Genomic DNA, 24,358 nt, shown 5'->3' with positions numbered 1-24,358 from the left:
CGGTTGTAATGGAGACAAACGGAAATGGCAATTCCGGTCAGTCAGAACACGCTGGAGGCCAGACCAGTCAAATTCTGATGCAGACTCCCGTCAATCAACGCAACGACGAATTCGACGACCCCTTCTACCTTCACGTCACCGAAAACCCCAATCTCAGTCTCGTATCTCCTCTTCTCAACGAGACAAATTACGCATCGTGGAGTAGATCGATGAGAATGACGCTGGAAGTCAAAAACAAGTTTGTTTTTGTTGATGGAACAATTCCAATCCCAGAAGCCGCGGATCCAAGAATCGGAACATGGATGAGGTGCAATAGAATAGTTTGCTCCTGGATTTTGAAATCCGTTAGCCCAAGCATTGCGGAGAGCATAATGTATTTTGACAAAGCCTCCGATATCTGGAAATCCCTGCAAAAGAGGTACTCTCAGTCAGACCCCCATAAGATTTCTGAAATTCAAAATCAAATATTCAAGAATGTTCAGGGTAGAATGAGTATCAATGAATACTTTACTAGAAGCAATGCCTTGTGGCAACAGATGAATGCCTTAAGGCCATTACTCCTCTGTGAGTGTGTTCCCAGGTGCTCTTGCACCTTGGTGAGTAGGATGCAAAAACAGAGAGAAGAGGACCAGATAATCAGGTTTTTAGAGGGGTTGAATGAAGAATATGAAACAATTAAGTCTGGGGTTCTTGTTATGGACCCTATCCCAGATATGGAAAGGGTCTTGAATATGACACTCAAAGTTGAAAGCAAGATCAGAGGGGCCATTACCCAAAAGGCAACTGAATTTGTTCAAGCCAATGCTATGAGTAACATTCAGGATCAATCTGATGAAGATCAGTCAATAGTGGCAGCAACAGCCTTTAATAACAAGAAGAAATTCCCAAACATTGGAGGAAAGAACATTCCCAAATGTACTTATTGTGGGATGAGTGGTCATACCATTGAAAAGTGTTACAAAAAGAATGGGTATCCCCCTGGATGGGTTCCAGGGTACAAATCTAAGGGAAAACAGCTTCAAGATGTACAACAATCATCTAGTTCTTCTGTGAATCAAGTGGCTGACACTGGGCTCTCCAGTAACCAATTTCAGAAACTGCTGAGCCTTCTTCAAAATCAGAATCATGGTGGTCCTGCTAGTAATGCTGCAGTTGCTTTTTCACAACCAGGGATCACATCTGATTTTAAGGAACCCCTACAAGGGCATCCTCAAGGTACCTACCTCTCTAATGCTTATGTTAACACTGTTTTGAACACTCATTTGGTCTGGATTCTGGATTCTGGAGCCACAGACCACATTTCATGCTCCATACAGTTTTTTGATAAATATTGCAAAGTAGATGGGATATCTGTCAAGCTCCCAAATGGTGAAATTGTGAGTGTTACCCACATAGGAGAGGTTAAAGTAAATGAAGATTTGTTGTTGAAGAATGTGCTATATATTCCATCTTTTGCTTTCAATATTGTCTCTGTCAGTCAGTTGGCTAAGCAGTCAGGGTACAAGCTTATAATGGATGCTGAGTGTTGTGCCATTCAGGGGGATCTTGGAACAATGGCTGGTTTTGCTAAGGAGAAGGATGGATTGTACCTGCTGCAAACCCCTCCTGTTAAGAAACAAGCCCAGTATTTGGATAGAAATGATTTCCAATGTAATAGTGTGTCTGCTGAGTTGTGGCACTATAGACTAGGGCATTATCCAATCAATAAAATCCCTTTTTTGAATGAAATCAGTTTCAATTCTTTGCAGCAACAAAATGATTTCATATGTGATTCTTGTCACTTTGCCAAGCATAGAAAATCATCCTTTCCTGTCAGTACCTCTAGAGCTGAGAGATGTTTTGAGTTACTCCATATGGATGTTTGGGGGCCTTTTAGTGTGGCATCCCTCAAAGGGGAGCACTACTTCTTAACTATAGTCGATGATCACAGTAGATTTACTTGGTTGCACATGATGAAAAATAAGTCAGAGGTCAAGACCATCTTCCAGACATTCTATAATTATGTCAGTACTCAATTTTCAGCTAAAATCAAGAAAATTAGAACTGACAATGGGACTGAATTCATGATGAACTCCTTTTATAATGAGAAAGGGATAATCCATCAGAAGTCTTGTGCATATACCCCTCAGCAGAATGGGGTAGTAGAAAGAAAGCATTAACACATCCTGAACATAGCTAGATGCCTGAGATTCCAGTCTGGTTTACCCTTGGAGTTTTGGGGACATTGTGTCCTACATGCCTCTTTCCTTATCAATAGGCTGCCCACTGATGTTCTTGGGGGGTGTTCCCCTCTGAAAATGCTCACTGGAAGGAAAGCATATTATCAACAGTTAAGGAGTTTTGGATGCCTATGCTTTGGCGCCACCATCTCTCAGGGAAGGAATAAAATGGAACCAAGAGCCAGAAAGTCTGTTTTTCTGGGGTTCCCAGCCAATGTGAAAGGATATATATTGTATGATATTGCTGATGGTGTTGTTTTTATTTCCAGAGATGTCAAGTTCTATGAGAAGGTTTTCCCTTTCAGAAATCAAGAAACCACCAGTTCCATCACTTCCACAGATGAAGAACTCAATCCCTCCTTACCTTTGATTCCAGTCTCTATTAAGGAACAGGCAGAAGGAATCTCCTTGCAATATTCTAATACCCCTATGGTTTCCAGAAGTATGACAGAAGAGATATGCCCTTATGTTTCAAATAGCTCTAATGAAGAGGTAATGAACAATGTTGGCTCTGGGGGCCATGTATCCACTGACACAGTGACACTACAGGATCAAACAGTGAAGAGACTCATGATTCAGGTGATAACATTCATGTCCCTCAAGATCATCACCTTCCCAGAAGGTCAACAAGATCAAGGGCTGCCCCTCATAGATTGAATGACTATTATTGTCAGCTTATGACAAAAGATACAGTTGGACAGAGATCTTCCCCCCACCCCATAGAGAATTTTATTTCTCAAAATAGCTTGTCTTCTCACCATAAGCTTTGTGTTGCCTCCATTAGCTCTGTTGATGAACCACAATCCTACCAAGAAGCAGTACAACACACTAAATGGAAGGAAGCCGTGCAGGCTGAGATAGATGCATTGACTCAGACTAATACTTGGATTCTGACTGAATTGCCAAAAGGAAAGACACCCATTGGGTGTAGGTGGGTCTACAAAGTAAAGCACGAAGCAGATGGGAGCATAGAGAGATACAAAGCGAGATTAGTTGCAAAAGGTTACACTCAGCAAATGGGAGTGGATTACATGGAAACATTTTCCCCTGTGGCCAGAATGACAACCATCAAAGCCTTTCTAGCTGTGGCAATTGCTAAGGGGTGGGATATCCAGCAGCTTGACATCAACAATGCCTTCTTGCATGGTGACTTGGATGAAGAAGTCTATATGATTCCACCCCCAGGTTTCAAGGCTAATAGGCCTGGTCAAGTGTGTAAGTTGCTAAAGTCTTTGTATGGATTGAAGCAGGCTAGTAGGCAATGGAATGCCAAGCTTACTAAGTCTCTGAAAGCAGATGGATTCCAGCAGTCCCAAGCAGATCCTTCCCTATTCACCAAAACTTCAAATGGCTCTTTTACTGCTTTACTGGTATATGTTGATGATATAATTGTGGCAGGGACAAATTCAAATCAAATAACACACTTGAAGAATATGCTGGATACCCTTTACAAGATCAAGGATCTTGGAAGGTTAAATTACTTCTTGGGAATTGAGGTTCTAAGAACTCCAGAAGGCATCAACCTATCCCAAAGGAAATATACTATGGAGATCTTACAGGAGAATGGGTTCCTAGATGCTAAGCCAGTTAAAACTCCTTGCACTCCAAGAACAAGACTTAACAATACTGAGGGAATTTTGCTTAGTGACCCTGAGCCTTACAGAAGACTAGTGGGGAAGTTGCTGTATTTAACTAATACCAGGCCTGATATCTCTTACCCTGTCCAGCAGCTAAGTCAATATGTTGATAAACCAAGAGATCAACATCTAGTAGCAGCACATAGAGTGCTGAGATACTTGAAGAATTCACCTGGCAAAGGGTTGTTCTATCCCTCTAACACTGAGATCAAACAACAGGTTTTTTCAGACTCAGACTGGGCAACTTGTGCTGAGACAAGAAAATCTATAACAGGTTTCTGCATTTTTCTTGGAAGTTCCCTGATATCTTGGAAGACAAAGAAGCAGGCAACAGTCTCTAAGTCCTCTTCTGAAGCAGAGTATAGGGCTCTTGCCTCTACTATATGTGAGATCCAGTGGTTATTATACCTGCTCACAGATTTGAAGGTTGCTAGCAAATCAGCAGTTCCTTTGTTTTGTGATAACAATTCTGCAGTGGCCATTGGAGAAAATCATGTTTTTCATGAGCGTACTAAGCATATAGAGATTGATTGTCACATTGTAAGACAGAAGGTGCATGAGGGAGTGGTTAAACTGATGAATATTTCCTCACAAGACCAGGTGGCTGATGGATTCACAAAGGCTTTGCCTATTTCTCTGTTTGAGGTCTTTCACTCTAAGCTAGGACTTCAGAATCTTCATTCTCCAGCTTAAGGGGGGGGGGGGGTGATAAAGTCTTCAGTATGCTAAGGTCCACAATGCCACATAGTAGACCCTTGCCAAACAGTGCATGAAGCAGTTGAGGCCAGCAGTTAGTCTTTTCTAAGTCAAAGGTCTTTTGTGTAATTTCAAGCTTTGTTAGTTAATTAGTTAAAGGTGGTTTTACCCACCGGTTTAGTTTCCCTTAATCTCCTTCATCTTGTAATAGATACATATAGCAGAATGATCAAGAAGCCAAGTGTGAGTTTCCTTTCTCAATGAGACAGTGTGAATCTTTTCCTTTTGAATGAAAGATTGAAGCTATTCCATCACCTCCTCTTCTCAGGTATCCTCTGTTTTTCTGATTTTGTTTTATCACCTTGGTGTGCTCTGGACCTCACTGGCGAGAAACGCACTGTGCTCTCCCTCTCCATTCTTGAACCTTTATTTATCAAAAATGGTGGCTTGGAGACCAGACTGAGTTGGAGTTGGTGATTGGTGGCCGTTGGTGCATCAATTCGCTCTCTACGTTGAAGTCCTTGTTTTTTCCGGCCATTTTTTGTGGGTCTCTGGTTCGAGATTTCGGTGGTCCCTGTTCCCAGCGGGGTTTGTTGCTTGGTTTCATGGTTTTCTACGCGGCTCTTGTGTTTTTCCGGTGATCTTGGGTCATTTGGAGGCTTGTTTGACGCTAGGAGGTCTTTCCGGTGTTTGAGATGCATTCGGCGTTTGTTGCTTCTATATGGTGCCTGGAGTTTGGACAATGTTGGAGATGGTCTTGGGTGGTACCAGGCGTTTTCCGATGGTCCTTGATTTTTCTGGCCGTTTCTTCGTCTCGTCTCCGGCGGAGACGAAAACCTTTTTTTTTTTTCTTTTAAATTTAAATTATTATTTTTAAATAATAATTTTAAAAAATTATATTTTAAAATTTGGTGACCTGTTACTAATCTGTAAATTGACCTAATTGCATGAAATTGGTTAGTTTAGGGACTCAATTGTTTTTTTTTTAAAGTTCAGTGGTCTAATTGTATTATTATGTTCAGTTTAATGGCCTATTTGACCTTTATTCCTTTTATTAACAACTCATGTCATGTGTCTAGCAAGCTTTCTTATTTAGAAAGCTTGCTAACACTTACAAAGGCTGCCGCATGGCAGCCTTTGTGTACTTTTTCTTTTTTAATTATTATTATTATTATTATTATTATTATTATTATTATTATTATTATTATTATTATTGTGAAGTGCAAATGATTTCTTCACTTTTGTATTTTTAGATGTAATTACAAAATTCAAATATGAATTTCTTATGCCTCTCCAAAGTATGATATTTATTTTTAAAAAATATACGTTTGTTACTTAAAAAATGATTTCTTCACTTTTATATTGTTATACATGTTATTATTATGTATTTTGTTTTGTAATCGGTAACCAAATCAAATTGAGTGATCGCTAACTGTATCGAATTCATCAGATCCTCAGTAGTTTAACCACAAAGAGAGAGAGAAAAGGGGGAGGGGGGGGGGGCGGGGGGGGGGGAGAGGGTGAACTTTTTGTTTCGTTCTCCACAGCCTGCGTCATTGATTACGTGGTAGGTGATGAGTGATGAGTAATTTGCTAGATTTTTGGTATATTATGTTTGATGAACGAACGTAAACTTTTTGTTTCGTTCTCCACAGCCTGCGTCATTGATTACGTGGTAGTCAATTAACGTATGTATATAAAGAAAAAATATTGAATGTATTTTGAATTCTGAATTGTATGTTTGAATATTGAATGAGTTACAATGAAGGTTAGGCCCATTATATAGTTGTAAGTCCTGACCTTTCATGAATATAATTTTTTTTAGGGACACTTGATTTTTAATATTTTTAAAGGGACACTTGATATTTTTGGGATATAATTTTACATCATTAATTCAGTTTTGGTTCCTACGGGTAGTCTTTGTGCGTATTTACTCATCACATGTGTATGTGTCTTGTGTTGTGTTTTTGTGTCTTGTGTTACGAAATTTTGTATCTTACGAGTATGAGTTTTGTACCTTGTTGTTTTGATTTAGGGTCCATGTGTATGTGTTTTATGTTGCAAGTTTTGGTATTTTGTGTTATGAAATTCTGTACCTTAATAGTATGAATTATGTACCTAAAACAAATTAGTAGTTGTATCTTATGTTATGAATTTGTGTCTTGTGTTATGAAATTCTATGTCTATAAACACAAATTGTGTACCTATATCTTATTTAAATAAATATATAACATGTGTATGTGTTTTGTGTTATGAAATTCTATATCTCATCATTTTGAATGCTATGTGGATCCTGGTCCATGATATAAATTGCAATAATTAAGTGCAACCTTTGGGAGTTTTTTAGTACATATAGTATCTGTTCATACATATTTTCTCAACTTATTAAAGTCACAATTATGCTGCCGGTAATACCTATTTCACATAATATGTTAACTCTTGAAACTGAGATGAGATTTCAACTTGTCATAACCATATAAGAGAGAGAGGGTAGAGGGAAGAGGAAGAAAAAGAAAAAGAACAAAAAAAAAAAAAAAAGTTGCAAGTCCTCATGCGCCGTGCAATGCGCCAAGGTCTCCAACACGCGAAGACAGGCAAAATGCTTTGTTTTCATTTCTCAATCAGTGGACCCCACAAAAATCTCACACTTGTACGAAAAAAATACACCAAAAAATTACATCTATCATTTCTACAACTGCTCAAACTCACAATCTTTCAAATGAAAGTCAACTCGGGTACCATTAGACCACATAGTCTTGGTGCATTGATGTACTTATAACACTAATGTCATCGATTTTTTTTTATTTTTTATTTTTAAAAAAACATTCTAAGTAGGAGATTTTTTTAGGAACAATCATATCTTAACAGCCAGTTCATCCTCTCCAAGCCGCTGTATAAATAAGCGTGGTAATGAGGGGTGCTTCCCGCCATCCAAAGCCTAAAACCCTAGCCCCGCCGTCATTAACTCCAAAACCCTCACACTCTCCGACCACAATGGGCTCTCAAGCTCCGCCGGCGGCGAAATCAAACCCCGTCCTAATTCTAGACTACGGCTCACAGTACACCCACCTCATCACCCGCCGGATCCGAAGCCTCTCCGTCTTCTCCCTCTGCATCAACGGAACCTCCCCACTCGAAACCATAACCAAGCTCGAGCCGCGAGTCATCATCCTCTCCGGTGGCCCCCACAGCGTCCACGCCGACGGCGCCCCGTCCTTCCCGCCCGGCTTCATTGAATACGTCGAGTCCAGAGGCGTGTACGTGCTCGGAATATGCTATGGGCTGCAGCTCATTGTGCAGCAGCTCGGAGGGAAAGTGAACGTCGGGGAGAAGCACGAGTATGGGCGAATGGAGATTGAGGTGGCTAAGGAGGGTTCCGGGCTGTTTGGGAACAAGCGCGTTGGGGATAGGCAGGTGGTTTGGATGAGCCATGGGGATGAGGCCGTGAAGTTGCCCGAAGGGTTCGAGGTTGTGGCCAGGAGTCACCAAGGAGCTGTGGCTGCAATTGAGCATAGGGAAAGGAGGTTCTATGGATTGCAGTATCATCCCGAGGTGAATATAAATTACTCTGTTTTTTTTTTTTTTTTTTTTTTTTTTTTTTTTTGAGCTGCTTGAAATACATATGATGTTTTGTTGTTTCAAAAGTCTGAAAATTTTGTGCTTGATTCTGTGATTTTGAAAGGTCCTTTCAGTGCTTTAATGACTTCAAATATTGCAAAACAGTATTTTGGCACTTACTAATTACAAATTTGGTGTGCTGAAGAACATATTTAAGTACTCTATCCACTAATCACGTGTTGTAGGATTACATTGTTAGTTTCCTTAATCAATAATGTCCTATTTATGCATCATTACTGTAGAATCATATTGATTTTGCTTCTATATTGTTGGACAGTTCAAACTTTAGGATCCCAAGACTTCCAATCTACCAGTCTTTCTTCCCTGATCATAATAGCACTTTAAAAGTCAGATTTTTAGAATCCAAGCCGAAATTGATGGCTATGTATTGCAGGTAACTCATTCACCTGAAGGTATGGAAACACTGCGACAGTTCCTCTTTGATGTTTGCGGTGTGTCTGCGGACTGGAAGATGGAAGATGTTCTAGAGGAAGAAATTAAGGTTATTAGGGAGACAGTAGGGCCTGATGATCACGTCATTTGTGCGTTATCTGGAGGTGTTGATTCGACTGTAGCAGCTACAATTGTACACCAGGCTATTGGGGATAGGCTTCATTGTGTGTTTGTTGACAATGGTCTTTTGAGGTCGGTTTCTAGCTCATTCTTTATTGGGAACCTTTTATCTTGATATATTTCACTAAGGAAGATGTTATTTACAAATTGCTCAAGACATGCATAGCTCTATTCATTTTTGTTTTTTTTTCTCATCTATTTCTTCTTCCTCCTTGCCACACAGGTACAAGGAGCAAGAACGAGTGATGGAGACCTTTAAAAGGGATCTCCATTTACCGGTTACTTGTGTTGATGCTACAGAGCAATTTCTCAGCAAACTGAAAGGCGTAGTGGATCCAGAAATGAAAAGAAAAATAATTGGGAAGGAGTTCATCTGCATATTCGATAAATTTGCTCATGATTTGGAGCAGAAATTAGGAAAGAAACCTGCATACTTGGTCCAAGGAACCTTGTATCCAGATGTGATAGAATCATGCCCCCCACCAGGAAGTGGAAGAACACACTCCCACACAATTAAGAGCCATCACAATGTTGGAGGGCTTCCCAAAGACATGAAGCTGAAGCTCATTGAACCACTCAAACTCCTTTTCAAGGATGAGGTTTGTTTACATCCCTACCATTTTGACACATTTGACCTTTGCCTTCTTTTCAAATGGTTTTCTCTACAACTACTCTATATGGTGCTTCAATTGATTGCCAGGTTCGTGAGTTGGGAAGGATTTTGAATATTCCAGTGGCTTTTCTGAGACGCCATCCTTTCCCTGGGCCTGGCCTAGCAGTACGAATTCCAGGTGATGTCACAGAAGGGAATGCCTTGGATATTCTTCGCCAGGTAGATGACAGTTTTTTTTTTAACTACAAAAGTGTATCAAAATATATCTGCAAATGAATTACCTACAAATCCCCTACCTATATATTCTTTGAATTGAATTTTTTTTCCTTCAGGTGGATGAGATTTTCATCCAATCAATTAAAGAAGCTGGGATTTATGATGATATTTGGCAAGCTTTTGCTGTTTTTTTGCCAGTAAAAACAGTTGGAGTTCAGGGGGATCAAAGAACACATTCTCATGCTGTTGCACTTAGGGCTGTAACTAGTCAAGATGGAATGACTGCAGACTGGTACATATCTATTTTATTTTATATGTTTTAACTCTTTCTGTTTTAGTTTTTGAATAACTAATTCATAGCTATGCATTATCAATTCCCGTTTGTCTACAAAGTAGATTCTGGATCTAGGTGTGGACCTCTAATGACCAGCATAGTTCATACATATTCAGTTTAGGCTTCGTAAACCCACCCTCTTTAGTCCTTACATTCTGGGGTTTTATCTTTTTGGGTATTGGTTCATCCTAATTCGAAGGGCTAACCTATATTGCTATTTCCTTCTCGTCATGAATTACAATATATCTCCTCTGCACTCTAAACAAGGTTTCTATATGGAATTTTAACTTTCAGGTACTACTTTGACTTCAAGTTCCTTGATGATGTGTCAAGAAAGATTTGCAATAGTGTTCGGGGAGTAAACAGAGTCCTTCTAGATATCACTTCTAAGCCTCCATCAACAATCGAATGGGAATGATCCTCTTGTAGGGTGCATCTCCAATTGGTAAAACTAGAAAGGTTTTTAAATGACCTACCAAGAAGTGTGAAACGTTATACAGCTTTTAAGTAGCATTTTATTGCCAAAAGTCGTGTAGTGTTATGTTCTTTGTGAACAAACTTGTGCTTTTTAATGAAAAAATATGATTTTAAGATCGTTAGTTTCAATTCTCTTGCTCCTAACTATTAACTGCATATTTGGTTCACAGAATGGATTTTGAGGGGATAGAATCTCGTTCCTAACTATTAACTACATGTTTGGTTCACAGAATGGATTTTGAGGGGATAGAATCCCGTTCCTAACTATTAACTGCATGTTTGGTTCACAGAATGGATTTTGAGGGGATAAAATCCCATTCCCAACTATTAATTGCATGTTTGGTTCCCAGAATGGATTTTGAGGGGGGATAGAATCCCGTTACATTGATTGGTTCGATGAACACTACAACAATTGTATGTAGTATGTCGGTGTTTGGGTGCACTTTGTATGAAATAGGCTCACATATGCTCTGTCTAAAACTTGCAGAAAACATCAATTACTTCACTTCCTATGCATAAATCAAGTTACATAGCCTCATTTTTTATTTTTGTTTCCACTTACATACAAGGGTGTGACAGAAATGCAATGAGAGCAAAGATCTCTACCACCAAAGATTCATCAAAATGATGTGATCTTCAAGATGCTTGGATGAGTTTTTGAAGTGCTAGTCTAATCAGAGACATCGATATGGCTTTTGTCCCCTCCATCTGCAATTTTAGAAGCCCGAAAGCCCTAAGAATTTCTGAATACTTTGTAGTAACTAATGAAACTTTGTTACATCAGAAATGGTGGCTTACCTTAGCTTTAATAGTCACAGACAGAATCCCATCACTGTTGGAAGATTGAATGCCATGGCAGTCTAAATGCAGATTGTTCAACACCTGCACGATTTTCATCAACATGCCCTCGCTCCATTGGCATTTCATCTCAATCGTAACGTCCTTACTAATCATACTAACAGTTACATCATGACCCGAACCATTCTTCGTGCAATCCTTGTGCTTTCCACGCGAGTTTTCTTCCATATCGCTAACCTTCCTCTTTTGTCGCATTACGTTCTTGCCTTTATCTGCACTTTTAGCACAGCAATTATCAGATATCCTCTCTGCATTGTCACTTCTTGCTTCCAACTCTAGTCTTTCCTTCTGAGGCTCGACGTTTCTGACTCTTCTTTCGAGGTCTCTAAGGTACTCGATTGTCTCATCGAGTATAGATATTTTGTCAACCTGCAAAAAATAAGCAAATATCTTCTTAGCCCCCACATATCGAGCCAGCTAGCTTTTTTTTAGTATACCCAGAGTTTCCACCGTCGGACACAGTGACTAATCCCTTCGTTAGCTAATTCTTAAGATAACAAGAAGTTTAAGTACCTTGCCACTAGTTGGGATCAATGATGCAAGAGTTGTAAATCTCTCGTTTAACTTCTCCCTACGTCTTCTCTCTGATAGAACGCGACTCTTATCAGTTTCATCAGCTTCGGGTTTATGATGGTCGTTCTGTTTGTGGCTGCCACAGAGAACCTTCTTTAGGAGCCTCTGTGGACGAGTTCTGGTTCTTGGCATCGGGTTCTTGGACGATGTTTCCTTCTTCCAAGTAACGAAGCTCGATTCTCTATCGTTATTCCTGAAGTGCGGTCCTAGAACTAGTTGGTGAGAGCTCTTGAGAACGTTCGAAAGAATGCTTTGGTAATGAACATCGACTCCTTTTCCAGAATCCCCGTTTAGCTTCTCTGCATCTGAAAGAGTGGATACCCTTTCGGGATTTACATAGTTCTGGGAGATGCAGTCGCTTGAATTCGTAGAATTATGGATGCAGTTACTGATATCGTCATCTGCAAGTTTCCAGCTTTGTAGCTGTGAAGCTTCCCCGATCATTTCTTCAACCATAAACGAATCCCCTTCTTCTTGGTTGGCCCCAAAACCGTTTGAATTGTTGTAAGGGGAACCGATATTATTATTATCTTCACATTCTACAGGTGGAACGGGACACAAATCGAGCTTATCCTCATCGGGCTCCCTACCACCAATGTCTTTGTCGTTTTTGCCATTACTCGAGACATAATTAGGAACCTTGGAACCAACAGCGTGAGGGATGTCCAGATACGAAGTTCTAATGTGATGAATGAGGTTAAGGTCCTCCAGAACCTACAAACGAAAATGCAACAAGGCGCAATGTGACAGAAAAAAAAAAAAAAAAAAAAAAAAAATACAGTGGAACAATCGGGAAAAATATGAATTATGAAACGGAAATTGGCTTACAAGGTCAGTAGCTCCCAGCTCAATTATACCTCCCAAGTATGGAAAGCATACCACAGTCTACAAGTTGAAGAAAAAGCCATTCTCGAGTGAAACTTACCGAAATGTTTATGCCCATTTTCTAGATTCTCTATATGCATGTTCGAAGAAAGAATGAAAAAGGGGAAAAGATGTACCTGAACCGATGCACTCTGAGGGGTAGAGAAGTTTCGTTTAATTTTGAAGAGAAAACAAAAGTAGAGTAAGGTCAGATCGAGTATCAAAGTGGTAATGACGGTTTTGCTAGATCAAAAGAGACGTTTAATTACTTGCCTTTGCAAGTAAGGATCGGGTAAATATTCTGCTGTCAGCTTGGTGTGCATTGCATAGCCAAATACTTTGGTTCTTCGAAAGTGCCTTCCCAGGCAACCTGGCGAATTTTCAAGAGCATTAGCACGAGGGAAAAAAGGACACCAGAAATTCGGTCATTCTTCAACAGCAAAAGGATCAAAAGGCGGAGCTACCCTTACCCTTGGCCTACATTGAATACGAACGACATGCAAACCAAAAAATACCACTCGGTATCCGTGAGATCTTCCGGTGATAATGCTGTAGGATGTATCTTTGCTAGCGTGTTGGCTTCAGCGGCTAAGAGAGAATCATAAAGCTCTCTCAAGTGCTCGGTTCTCTGCAATCCTAGCAGATCGGGACTAATTTCTGTTGCCTGCACTGTTTTCCTCGTCTTTATATCTCCGTTGTAGTACCCATCGCCCCATTCCAAAACCCTAAACGACATTATTAATCACTTTAGCAGAACACAAGCATATCATCATTAAACAAGGCTATCGGCATGTCTGCCTATATATACAGCACATAGAATTCGTATACATCAGGCTGGAAAACATATTGCAAAAAAAGGGTAAAAAGAACAGAAAGCCTAAATCACAGTCTTGAGCTGATACGTTATTTATGTCATGGCATACACTAATGTCATTTGTGGACGAACAAGTATCTGTATATTTAATGCACAACAAATCTGCATATTGATCATGTTGGTACAGAAGCCCGGGGAAAACTACATAACAACAACCAAAAGCAACCACTCGAGTCGATCACTAAAGATCTGTATTTAATGTAAAGCAAATATGAATATTGAGCACATGGAAACATACCACACATAAAGAGCTAGGATTCATTAGCCCTGGAAGGCTGGAACCCACATAACAATCAAGAACATTCCTTTATGCCCACCAAAACAACGATCCTCAACTTCTAATTCTAAGCATTCTTACGGTGCTGTATAAAAAGCTGGGTTTTTTTTTGTTATCCCCGGAAACCTACTCCATTGGACCCACTCGGTTTCTTAAACGTTATTGCGATTTGAAAGGTCAGAATCAATGAAGAGACTGACATGGCCGGATTCACTCTGTCGTGTCAACAACTCAACCAGGGCTCAAAGAATCATCTCGACCTCTCAAAATTAAAACTTGCTCTTCTTTTCAAAATTTAAACTCCTAATTTAAATCAATGATTTCTAGTTGTGATTAAATCATGTGGGCAAGATTAGTTATCTCACAAGCCTAAAAAGAAAATAAGGAAATCCCCATATACCCACCAATAAGCATAGACACCAATGTGCTAATGATACAAGGAAACTTTAAAAAATAACAAGGCAAAGACTAATTTTATGAAGGGCAACTTTCTTGCAATTATGCAGCTAAAGAAGAAAAAGACTAAAAGAGATAAAATATTCAAAATATATGTAAAGCAGAAGTCTGTCTAAAGCTTCATTACCCTGGCTGGGAAGAGGAAATGGACCAGAAGATAGCATAGCACCATTCAATATTTCTAACTGCAAAACCAAGCTTCTCTCTAAAGTTTTCTGCAAATCCTTCCTGATCTTCACACCCCTTTGCCATTATCAAGCTCAGCTCACTCTACATTTTTCAAATACCCAAAAAACAAAATTGTCAGTCAATGTGTCAAACAAAAAGGATACCATTGAACTTCAAGAATGCAACTGATACCATACCTTAACAAAGGGCACTCAAAAAATTATTATATTTCGCTTTCAATTGAAATCTTTAACCTCAAAACCACACCACATTGGCTCCACAACCCATGCCCTTATCTCAAACCAGCCCCTAATACTTCACTGTTTGCATATCTGAGTTCAAGATGTCACTAATAATGCAGCACAAATGGCCATTCACACCAGTCAACTCATTCTTGCGCTAAAAGCCCAAGAACCTGAAAAGAAAAGCAGGTGATACTGCAAAGGTAAACATCACTTTACAGCACAAACAATAGCCAAAAAAAAAAAAAAAAAAAAAAAACATTTTTTTTTGCAAAGGTGGAGCCTCAAAACCACCCTTCAAACACATGCAAAACTTGAGAGTGCTGCAAAATTTAGCCAAAACGCATACTAGTCCACCGGTCAATGTGAAAAAAGATTGGATCTTTGAATAAAGAAATGGGGAAGCTATGATACTATACAAGTGTGTCCACTATAAAAAGTGACTCAAAAGGATTAAAGATCCAGTCTTTTGGATAGTACCTGCGAATGGGCCTACTGTTCCGAGTACCAAAACTCCCCGCAAGTGACTATTGCTTTAGTGATACATAGTAGTAGTACTCTGTACAATGAAACACTCAAACCAAAGAATGAGGTTTACGAGGTGGTGTTTGCTCAAATGAGGAAGAATAAATCAAGCTTGAGAGTACCAAAACACTCAAATGTTTTCGGTTTTTGGAATAATCTCTTATGATTACACTTCTATTCAATACTAAAGTAGGGGCACATAGGTTTTCAAAAAAAAGTAGGGGCAGATACATATGCACCTTAATTTAGGTTGGATTGTCTCAAATCCTTAAAAATCTTTGACATTTTAACATGATGATAGTATTAATATGACATTAAATTCCACATAAAAATAATGTTTAGTATTTAGCTTTAAATCCTTTAATATATATTAGTAAGTGACATGTTAATATTGGCCATGTCGGGTAAAATAGTCAGTCTATCAGACAATTTTAGTTTATTTGATTACTATTAATTGTTTGACGTGATTAAAAAATCAATATAAGTGTTTGGTTAATTAACTTTTTGTAACTTCAAAATGCTAAAATAAAAAAAGTTGTTTAAAGCAACCTTTTCAATTAGCCTTTTTAGAAAAGAAATTGTACCAAACAGCTATCAACCAACAACTAATTTACCAAACATTTTTCTACAATCAGCTGATGTTGTCAATTAGTTATACCCTCTAATTAACCCAATCAGCTAACAGCTAGCAACCATTTACCAAACATGAATTTGTATTTTTTGTCTATAATTTGTAACAGCCATCGTAGGCATGGATTTGAGGTTATTTTTCATTACTGACCAAAAGAGTATATGTAACAAAGAGGGATTGTATGGACCATGGTCAACATAGCTGTGTAGATTATACTTTCAAATAATGTACATTGTATTTTGAGAAAGTACATTATTACGTACTGAAAGTATATTATTTTGTATAATGTACATTCATTATACGAATAATATACTTTTTGTTATGGTTCGCATAGCACGGTGTGAACCATAGTCCACACAATAATTTGCAATATGTAACCTAGTGTCCTATTTGTTTAATATTTGTGTTCATATTTTACCATTAACAATACAGTTTCATTATGGGTATAGAGTATAGACATTGTCCAATAAAACCTATGTTTATTGCATTAAGATTTTGTTTTTAGTGTATATTGAATAAAATTAAATAGTGACAAGTAATAGTTCAAATTAAGTTTGTTAAATCAAAGTAAATAAAATTTTTGGTTCTCATTGTATTTGTCATATTTATTATGGAATATTTGAAAATTAAACTATTTCATTATTCAATTTTTTTTATTTGTTGTAATTTTAAATCTAACTTTTTTTTTAATGTAATATTTAATACATTAAATTAACTTATTCTACTTTCAATTACTTAGTTATATTGTCCTTGTCCGATTATGGGTTGAACTATTAATTTTTTTTTTTTTTAAAATATTTAGTACACTGTGAAAAGTCTAGTTTAAAGCTTATACTTTGTTTTAAATTACAAATAAATTATAAAATCTATTTTATAAATAAAAGACATTTAAAATAAAAGTTTACTTTGAAACACTACTTGGAATATCATTTAAATAATTAAAAAAAATTCTCCTATTTTTTTTCTCATTCAGCAAAATTAGGTTATACTATCTTTAACATAATTTGCTATATTCTTTTATACATATTTTTAAATATTTGATCTCTATTATTGTTCTCTTTTTTTTTTCATTTTTTTTTCATTTTTTGGGGGGGGGTTTTTATTCTTTCTTTTGCATGATTTTTCTACTCTCTGACTATAAATAATATGATTTTACATGTCTTGAGAGTATATGTTAATTTTTACCAACAACAACAACAATGATAATAAAAGATTTTTTTTTTTTTTGTTGTCTTTATACATTTATGAACTTACCCAATTATTAATTTTACCAAACACTTTTAATCATAATCAAATAGTTTAACAGCTCTAAATTTTTAGTTCCTAATTTCTAACTTTTCAATTATTAACTAGCTTTTCAGTTAAGTTTACTGAATATAGTAAAAAACTTTAATAATTTTAACCATGTTGTTAGTATATTTGTCCAATATACTAGAGTCTGGATCACTATGTGCAAATTTGTGTTGGTTGTTTTTGTGTTTCGATCAATGTGACAATGTCTAGTAAAATGGTTGAAATTAACATTATATTATTGATTAATGATGAGTAACTCAATTGATATATCAAAAAGTAATAAAATTATAGTAAAAGACTTACAATTTCACCCATCGATTCTCAATCTTGGAGGCATCTAAAAGCAATAGGTACTTGATACACTCTAGTAGATGCACATGACTCTCCTCCACAATCTTCACTAACCTCAATTACCCAAATAATCAGCACATTTGTTGCCCTATTTAAACGTATGCCAAATTCCAAAGGTCCTTCGTTTTCAACAAGTCTCCTGCGATCTCATTTGATTGCCCATTATCTCTTCGTAGGTTTTCGCCACAACATCTAAATCTAGCTCATCTTTTAGCCTTCTTGTAAGCCATTGTTTTGATCCAATGGAAATCATCCTAAAAGATACTATAATTCTATTGTAAAGTTGTCTCTCAAGTAGTTAATAGAGTATTTTACACCTAGCCAAATGAAACTGCAGACCCTCTCAATATATATAAGATCTTGAATTTGCACAAATTTTCCGCTTGCATTGAGATCCCATCTTGGAAGATGTAGACTAATTTTAGTAAAGGTATATTAATCCTCCCAGACATCTGCGCGAATCGCCTTCTCAAATCCTCCCAGACATCTGTTGCCTTGTCCAAATGCATAATGGATTGAGCGATCGAAGAGTGTACCGACCTAAAAATCCACGAACACACCATTAAACTGCAACGTCTCCAAGCTCTGTAGCGGTTGCTTTCTCTGTTCGGTGCTGGAAGACTACTGTCGACGAGATACCATTTGCTTTTGACTTCTAAGGCGATCCTCATCGAAATACACCAGGAAGCATAGTTAGAGCTTCCTATTAGAGTATTAGAGGCGGACGGACCAAAATCGTAGATGGATTCTCATTTGTGCTAAGGAAGTACAGATTCTCCATATCTTCCGCTGCAAATTTCCTCTGCGAATTAAGATGCCTCTGCGGCGTTGTTGTCGAGGACTTGCAAGTCGGCGATCCAACTGCTGGTGTCGTTGCATGTCCTTCTTGGCTTGTCTTGTTGGTGACGACGACGAGGTACGAGCTTGGCCGTAGCTCTGATACCATAGTGGGAGTTACAAGACGAAAGATATGAAAATACATTTATGACCCTTTACATTATCCTTCTTTCTCTAATAGTAGAAGTGTCAAAATGGGCCGATAATGATTTAGAGGTTGGGCATGGGACGACTTGGCCGAACAAGGCAAATTATTGCATGGACCATGGTCCATACAATTGTGTGGACCATGAATATCAGGTACATTTTTAATATATTAAAAGTACATTATTTTTGTACTGAAGGTACATTATATATAATAATGTACCCTTAGTATATTAAAAATGTATTTTCAAAAAATGTACCTTACTTACATAAATAATGTACCCTTAGTATATTAAAAATGTACTTTTTATTTATGGTCCATACAATTGTGTGGACCATGGTCCATGCAATAATGATTGTTTCTAATGTTTTAATTATCTTTTTGTAAAATTAATTAAAAATATCTTAAATTATGTTTTTAATTATTTTAAATTTTGTTGAAAGTTTTAAAATTTACTTTTTAAATTATTATTGATGGCAAAACGAAACTTAAAGTTATATTATCCATACTAACATGTTCTATTTTGTTGACATTTTATTTAAAACTAGGTTGAACTTCTATATCAACGTACAACAACAACAACAACAATAATAATAATACTAATAATAATAAAAATAATAATAATGGTTACCCAACCATTATAAATTGCAATCATTATTGTGTGGACCATGTATGGACCATATTTTGTATACTGTAAAATAATGTACATTCAATACAAAAGTAATGTACATTCAGTACAAAAATCATGTATATTGTATTCAGGAGATGTACATTATTTTTGTACTGAGTATATATTATATTATATAATGTACATACAGTACAAAAATAATGTACATTTAATATATTAAAAATGTACTTTTTGTTATGGTCCACATAACTTGTGTGGACCATAATTTGCCCATTAGAAATGTTTGAAAAAATCAAAATATTATTTAATATAATAAATTTTATTTAATCGATATATATATATATATATATATATATATATATATATATATATATATATATATATATATATATATGAAATTTCCTTTAGATTTTTTTTAAACAAAAATTTCCCTTATTATATAACAAAATTTTCAATTTTTTAATACGATAATATCTCATTGAATACTTTTTTTGTATGTGTCAATTAAGGCAAGCTTTTTTATTTTTTATTTTTTATTTTTTTTTTGTGATGAGAAAAATTCGTACCACTACAAAAAGTGAGTATAGAGTCGATGACAAAGTTAATTAATGTTATGGATCGAAATATGAACTTAATTCTAATAATCTAATATTGAATAATATTTTTTTATTATTATTAGAAGCTTTTCCATATCTTGCATGTACCATTTGACTAATTAACTATTTGCTATATATGCTTTTTATATTATGTTAATTCAATTAAAAAGGAAGAACTTACGATTTTTGTAATTTCGTCATATATTTTAATTTGTCAATCTCATTAAATACAATAGGTACTTTGAATATTATATCAATATCATTAGTCATCATAAATCTCATTTATATTTTGCTAATCGCATTAACCTTTAAATGCTTTTTTATATTTGTCATACATACTTTTTCATTCACATAAACAAAGCTATATTGTGATCATAACCGTACACTTGGTCCACTGGTCTCGAGGCTCTCAACATGTTATTTATTTGCTTATTTTATGTTATACATTAATTAAAAGTTTGTATTATAATTATTAATATTTTTAACTTTTAATTTAATTTTAAAAAGTGAATTTTTTTTGTTAGATGACCAAAATGTCATGTGCATGCTCTAACTATAGGAGGCAGCTTTAAACTCATATATATTATACTCAAACAGTCAAACTAATTCTCGTTTGGGGCAAAATGCTAGTCATATTGGTTTTTTCATACGAGAGGGGGTTTGGACTCCCGACCTCTCTTACAGCACGTTTGGTTCACGAAATGAATTTTAAGGTAATAGGAATGCTATTCCATAAGGAATGGAATATGCAAGGAATAGAATAGGAATTGTATTCTATTGTTTGGTTCGCGGAAGGAATAGACCCTTTAGGAATTATATTACAGTGTTTGGTTGATTTAAGGAATAGAAATGATATATGTTTTAAAAGACATAAATACCCTTATAGAAATATGTGATGGTGGCGATGGTGGTGGTGGTGGCGGCGGCGGCGGTGGTGGCAATGGTGGTGGCGGTGGTGGTGATGGTGGTGGTGGCGGTGGTGGTGGTGCTGGGGTGGTAGTGGTGGTGGTGGCGGTGGCAGTGGTGGGGGCGACGATGGTGGTGGTGACGGTGACAGTTGTGGCAGTGGTGGAGGGGGCGACGACGGTTGTGGCGGTGGTGGTGGTGGCGGTGGTGCTACTGGGTGGTGGTTCTAGTGGCGGCGGCGGCGATGGTGGTGGCGGTGGTGATGATGGTGGTGGTGGTGCTGCTGCTGCTGCTGGGGTGGTGGTGGTGGTGGTGGCGGTGGCAGTGGTGGGGGCGGCGACGGTTGTGGCGATGGTGGTGGTGGTGGCGGCGGCGGCGATGGTGGTGGTGGTGGTGGCGGCGGCGTCGGTGATGGTGGTGGTGGCGACGACGGTGGTGAAATAGGATAAATTTATATATAGGATAAAAAAATTATGTTAAAGAAAGGGGTAAAAGAGAAAATAGATTCTAAAATATATTCCTGAGCGTTCAGTAATAGGCTAATACCAGAGGGGGCCCTAGTAATAGCTATTACCTTATTTGAGGTAATAGGCTATTACCAGGAATATTATTCCTGGTAATAGAAATGGTTACCAAACAAAGGAATATGCCTATTACTGGGAATGCTATGTCATTCCCGGCCAATCGTTATGCTATGCACCCATGTCCACATCGCACTGTGGACACGGATTGAAACGACATCGTTTCATACTAGCGCACTAACGGAGCCGTAAGTGGAACCGTTATCATCAGCCAATCGTTTTTTTTAATTGAATGTTGAATATTAAAACCCGATTCGTCACTGTTAGACTCCATTTCGCGGTTTCCTGTCGATCAAGCTTCCATCTCCTTCCTCGCAAAACCTTCATTCTCCCCATTCTCGTCATTTTTGTCTGTTTTTTTTTTTTCTCAAAATAGAATCCATCACCGTCGATCGCACCACAGGTCTCCATCGTTTACTCTATATACTCAACGAACAGGTATTCTGTGTCTAACCTTGCCTCTTAAAAATGAGTTTTTTTACAGCATAAACATTTTGTGTTTTTGACTCTACATACTCTACATACTCAACGAACAGATTCTCTATACATTTTGTGTTTTTGACCTAGGGTTTGTGTTCTAACACTATACATTCTGTATATTCTTGAATATTGTGTATATATTAGTATATAAACTTCAAATATTACGATTATAGTTTTCAAAAGATTATGAATGTTCATAAATTTTGTGATTATGGAGTTATATGCTTATGAATGTACAGTTATAACATTATAAACATATATAGTTCAAGGGTTATGCATGTGGTACTCTGTAGTTTGCATGTTGTGAATATAGAAATATATGCTTATGAATGTACATTTATATCATTATGAACATACAGTTCATATATTATGAATGTCACTCTGTAGTTTGCATGTTGTGAATATAGAAATATATTCTTATGAATGTACAGTTATATCATTATGAACATACAGTTTATATATTATGAATGTGGTACTCTGTAATTTGCAGAGCATGGCTGGATTTTCTAATTTGATGGACATATTATTCTTTTTGTAGAGTATGGATGGATTTATTCGGCACTCCCCATTCCCCCTCTACTTAAGGATTATATGCTCATCAATATTGTTTTTTATTTGTCTTGTGTTATAGTTTATCATACATAAAGTCATGCATTCCTAATATTTTCAATGGTAACAATGGAATCTGAACCTACATTGAGTGAGGCACTAAAGGAAATTCAAAGAAAAATGACACGAGGTAAAGCTGCAAAGGCTGCTGAGACATCACAGCAACCACCAGCAAGAGAAATCAAGAGAAGAAAAACAACGAAGGCAATCTTAAACTCACAGACTGCAGAGCCATCACAGCCGCAGTCAGAAAATAAAATCAATCCAAAAAAGAGGACAAGACCAGCCACAAAACCACAAGATGCTGAACATAGATCTGATAGTGCATACTTTAGCACTCGAATGGGGCCAAGAGTAATGCATCAGCTTGTTAAGAGACTGTCAGCACATCAAAAACAAGTTGTAACTGATATTGGGTTTGAATCAATCTTAAGTCTTCAACTGAACATAAGTGAGTCTCAATTGGTTCAGTATCTAGTTCATGCCTTTGACGTTTTCAAGTGTGACTTTGTATTGGAGGGTGATAAGCTACATGTTGCTGAGAAGGACATTGAATGCACTTTAGGCATTCCGCGAGGCATAAAAGAGGTGGAGGAGGCTCCAAAATTTGAAGAGAATGGGAAAGCTGAGTACAGGGCTCTATTACGTACTTGGAGGCAACAGTGGGGAATACAAACTGGATCACCAATCACAACAAGAATGGGAGATGCAATTATTGACAGGGGAGATTATGGAGATGAGTTTAAGAGAGATTTCATGGTCTTGATTGTTTCTTCAATGCTCCATGGATTCCAGACAAGGTACTGCAATGTCAGAATCCTTAACTCTTTGATCAATGTTAGAGAGATCAAGAACTACAATTGGTTCAGCTATACCTACAAGTTCCTTATCAAATCAATCGACAAGTACAAGAAAAAATCTGGCGGTGTGTTTACTGGTCCAGTCACATTCCTCCTTGTAAGTCCTTGATATGTCTCTACTTTATATTATTATGAGCATACAGTTCAGAGATCATGCATATGCTACTCTGTAGTTTGGATATTGTGAATATAGAACTATATGCTTATGAATGTACACTTATATCATTATGAACATACAGTTCAAAGATTATGAATGTGGTACTCTGTAGTTTGCATGTTGTGAATATAGAACTATATGCTTATGAATGTACACTTATATCATTATGAACATACAGTTCAAAGATTATGCATGTGGTACTCTATAGTTTGCATATTGTGAATATAGAACTATATGCTTATGAATGTACAGTTATATCATTTGTAAAGCATGGCTGGATTTCCTAATTTGATGGACATATTATTCTTTTTGTAGAGCATGACTGGATTTATTCGGCACTCCCTATCCCCCCTCTACTTAAGGATTATATGCTCATCAATATTGTTTTTTTATTTGTCTTGTGTTATACTTTATCATACTTTATCATTATGAACATACAGTTCATACATTTTATGGGGAATTTGCATCTATTCTATGTTGATAGAGTCCAATTCAAGGGAATGAAAGTCATTAGAACACACCCTACCATTCTTTCATGGACAACTAAACTTTTGAGAAAAAGAGTGGATGCAGAGAAGAATTCTAGTGAATTTGGAAAGGGAAAGGTTATCCCACGAATGAAGAAACCTACTACAGTTCGCAATGTTTCTGCTTTAGCTCGTCCTTTTGCACAAGTAGTTCCAACGATTTCAGTGCCATCATCCAGTGTTGATTGAGTGACGCAAGTACTGCAGAAGCTTGCTGCCGATGTAATTGAATTTGAAGAGGCGATGGCTGAGGTTGGAAAGGAGGGAGCACCTGCGGAGGTGATAAAGACAACTTTCTCCGGTATTTCAAATATGATTTCTGTTGCAAGCACAATGGAAGCAGCTCCAAACCCAACAGCATCCCAACTAGATGACATTTTCTTTGGCCAAGAAACTTTTACAGCTGCAGTGGATGCTTTGGTAGAGGCCTTTCAGAAAACAACTAGGCAAATGGAAATAGAAGCTCCATCTTTCGATCTAGGAATTTCCCTAACCCCAGCCCCATTACGTAAGAGACCAGCAGGGCAGAGCACAACA

General features: G+C 37.2%; 2 protein-coding genes across 4 annotated transcripts; one reads left to right on the top strand and one right to left on the bottom strand.

Annotated features, from left to right (window-relative positions):
* Positions 1 to 7,430: 7,430 nt before the first annotated feature.
* On the top strand, positions 7,431 to 10,512 carry LOC109189780 (GMP synthase [glutamine-hydrolyzing]). Its single transcript, XM_019340406.1, has 6 exons — positions 7,431 to 8,104; positions 8,565 to 8,815; positions 8,967 to 9,342; positions 9,444 to 9,575; positions 9,689 to 9,864; positions 10,201 to 10,512. The coding sequence occupies exons 1-6, from the start codon at positions 7,463 to 7,465 to the stop codon at positions 10,322 to 10,324; spliced, it is 1,701 nt and encodes a 566-aa protein (XP_019195951.1). The 5' UTR covers positions 7,431 to 7,462; the 3' UTR covers positions 10,325 to 10,512.
* A 314-nt stretch (positions 10,513 to 10,826) lies between these two features.
* On the bottom strand, positions 10,827 to 15,311 carry LOC109189629 (transcription factor EGL1-like). Of its 3 annotated transcripts, none has more exons than XM_019340244.1 (10): positions 15,176 to 15,311; positions 14,651 to 14,868; positions 14,413 to 14,555; positions 13,149 to 13,403; positions 12,952 to 13,048; positions 12,816 to 12,830; positions 12,643 to 12,699; positions 11,755 to 12,528; positions 11,182 to 11,610; positions 10,827 to 11,091 (listed from the first exon to the last, which is right to left on the bottom strand). In XM_019340244.1, the coding sequence occupies exons 3-10, from the start codon at positions 14,535 to 14,537 to the stop codon at positions 11,020 to 11,022; spliced, it is 1,824 nt and encodes a 607-aa protein (XP_019195789.1). In that variant the 5' UTR covers positions 14,538 to 14,555; positions 14,651 to 14,868; positions 15,176 to 15,311; the 3' UTR covers positions 10,827 to 11,019. The 3 variants fall into 3 exon arrangements, with proteins under 3 accessions (XP_019195789.1, XP_019195790.1, XP_019195788.1); XM_019340245.1 differs by lacking the exon at positions 15,176 to 15,311 and adding an exon at positions 14,990 to 15,004; XM_019340243.1 differs by lacking the exon at positions 15,176 to 15,311 and having other exon boundaries at positions 14,651 to 15,143.
* Positions 15,312 to 24,358: the final 9,047 nt, after the last annotated feature.

Source organism: Ipomoea nil, unplaced genomic scaffold (assembly GCF_001879475.1).
Source record: "Ipomoea nil cultivar Tokyo-kokei standard unplaced genomic scaffold, Asagao_1.1 scaffold1562, whole genome shotgun sequence".
Taxonomy (NCBI): domain Eukaryota; kingdom Viridiplantae; phylum Streptophyta; class Magnoliopsida; order Solanales; family Convolvulaceae; genus Ipomoea; species Ipomoea nil.
This window is presented reverse-complemented; position numbering and strand designations above follow the sequence as displayed.

Excerpts from the sequence above, each read along its gene's own strand:
- LOC109189780 (XM_019340406.1), top strand. The coding sequence starts at position 7,463 with ATGAGGGGTGCTTCCCGCCATCCAAAGCCTAAAACCCTAGCCCCGCCG. Across the intron at positions 8,816-8,966 it reads GTTGACAATGGTCTTTTGAG|GTACAAGGAGCAAGAACGAG; the intron begins GTCGGTTTCTAG and ends CTTGCCACACAG. Across the intron at positions 9,865-10,200 it reads GATGGAATGACTGCAGACTG|GTACTACTTTGACTTCAAGT; the intron begins GTACATATCTAT and ends TTTAACTTTCAG.
- LOC109189629 (XM_019340244.1), bottom strand. The coding sequence starts at position 14,537 with ATGGCAAAGGGGTGTGAAGATCAGGAAGGATTTGCAGAAAACTTTAGA. Across the intron at positions 13,404-14,412 it reads ATTTCCTCTTCCCAGCCAGG|GGTTTTGGAATGGGGCGATG; the intron begins GTAATGAAGCTT and ends AATGTCGTTTAG. Across the intron at positions 12,529-12,642 it reads AGCTGGGAGCTACTGACCTT|GTTCTGGAGGACCTTAACCT; the intron begins GTAAGCCAATTT and ends TTTCGTTTGTAG.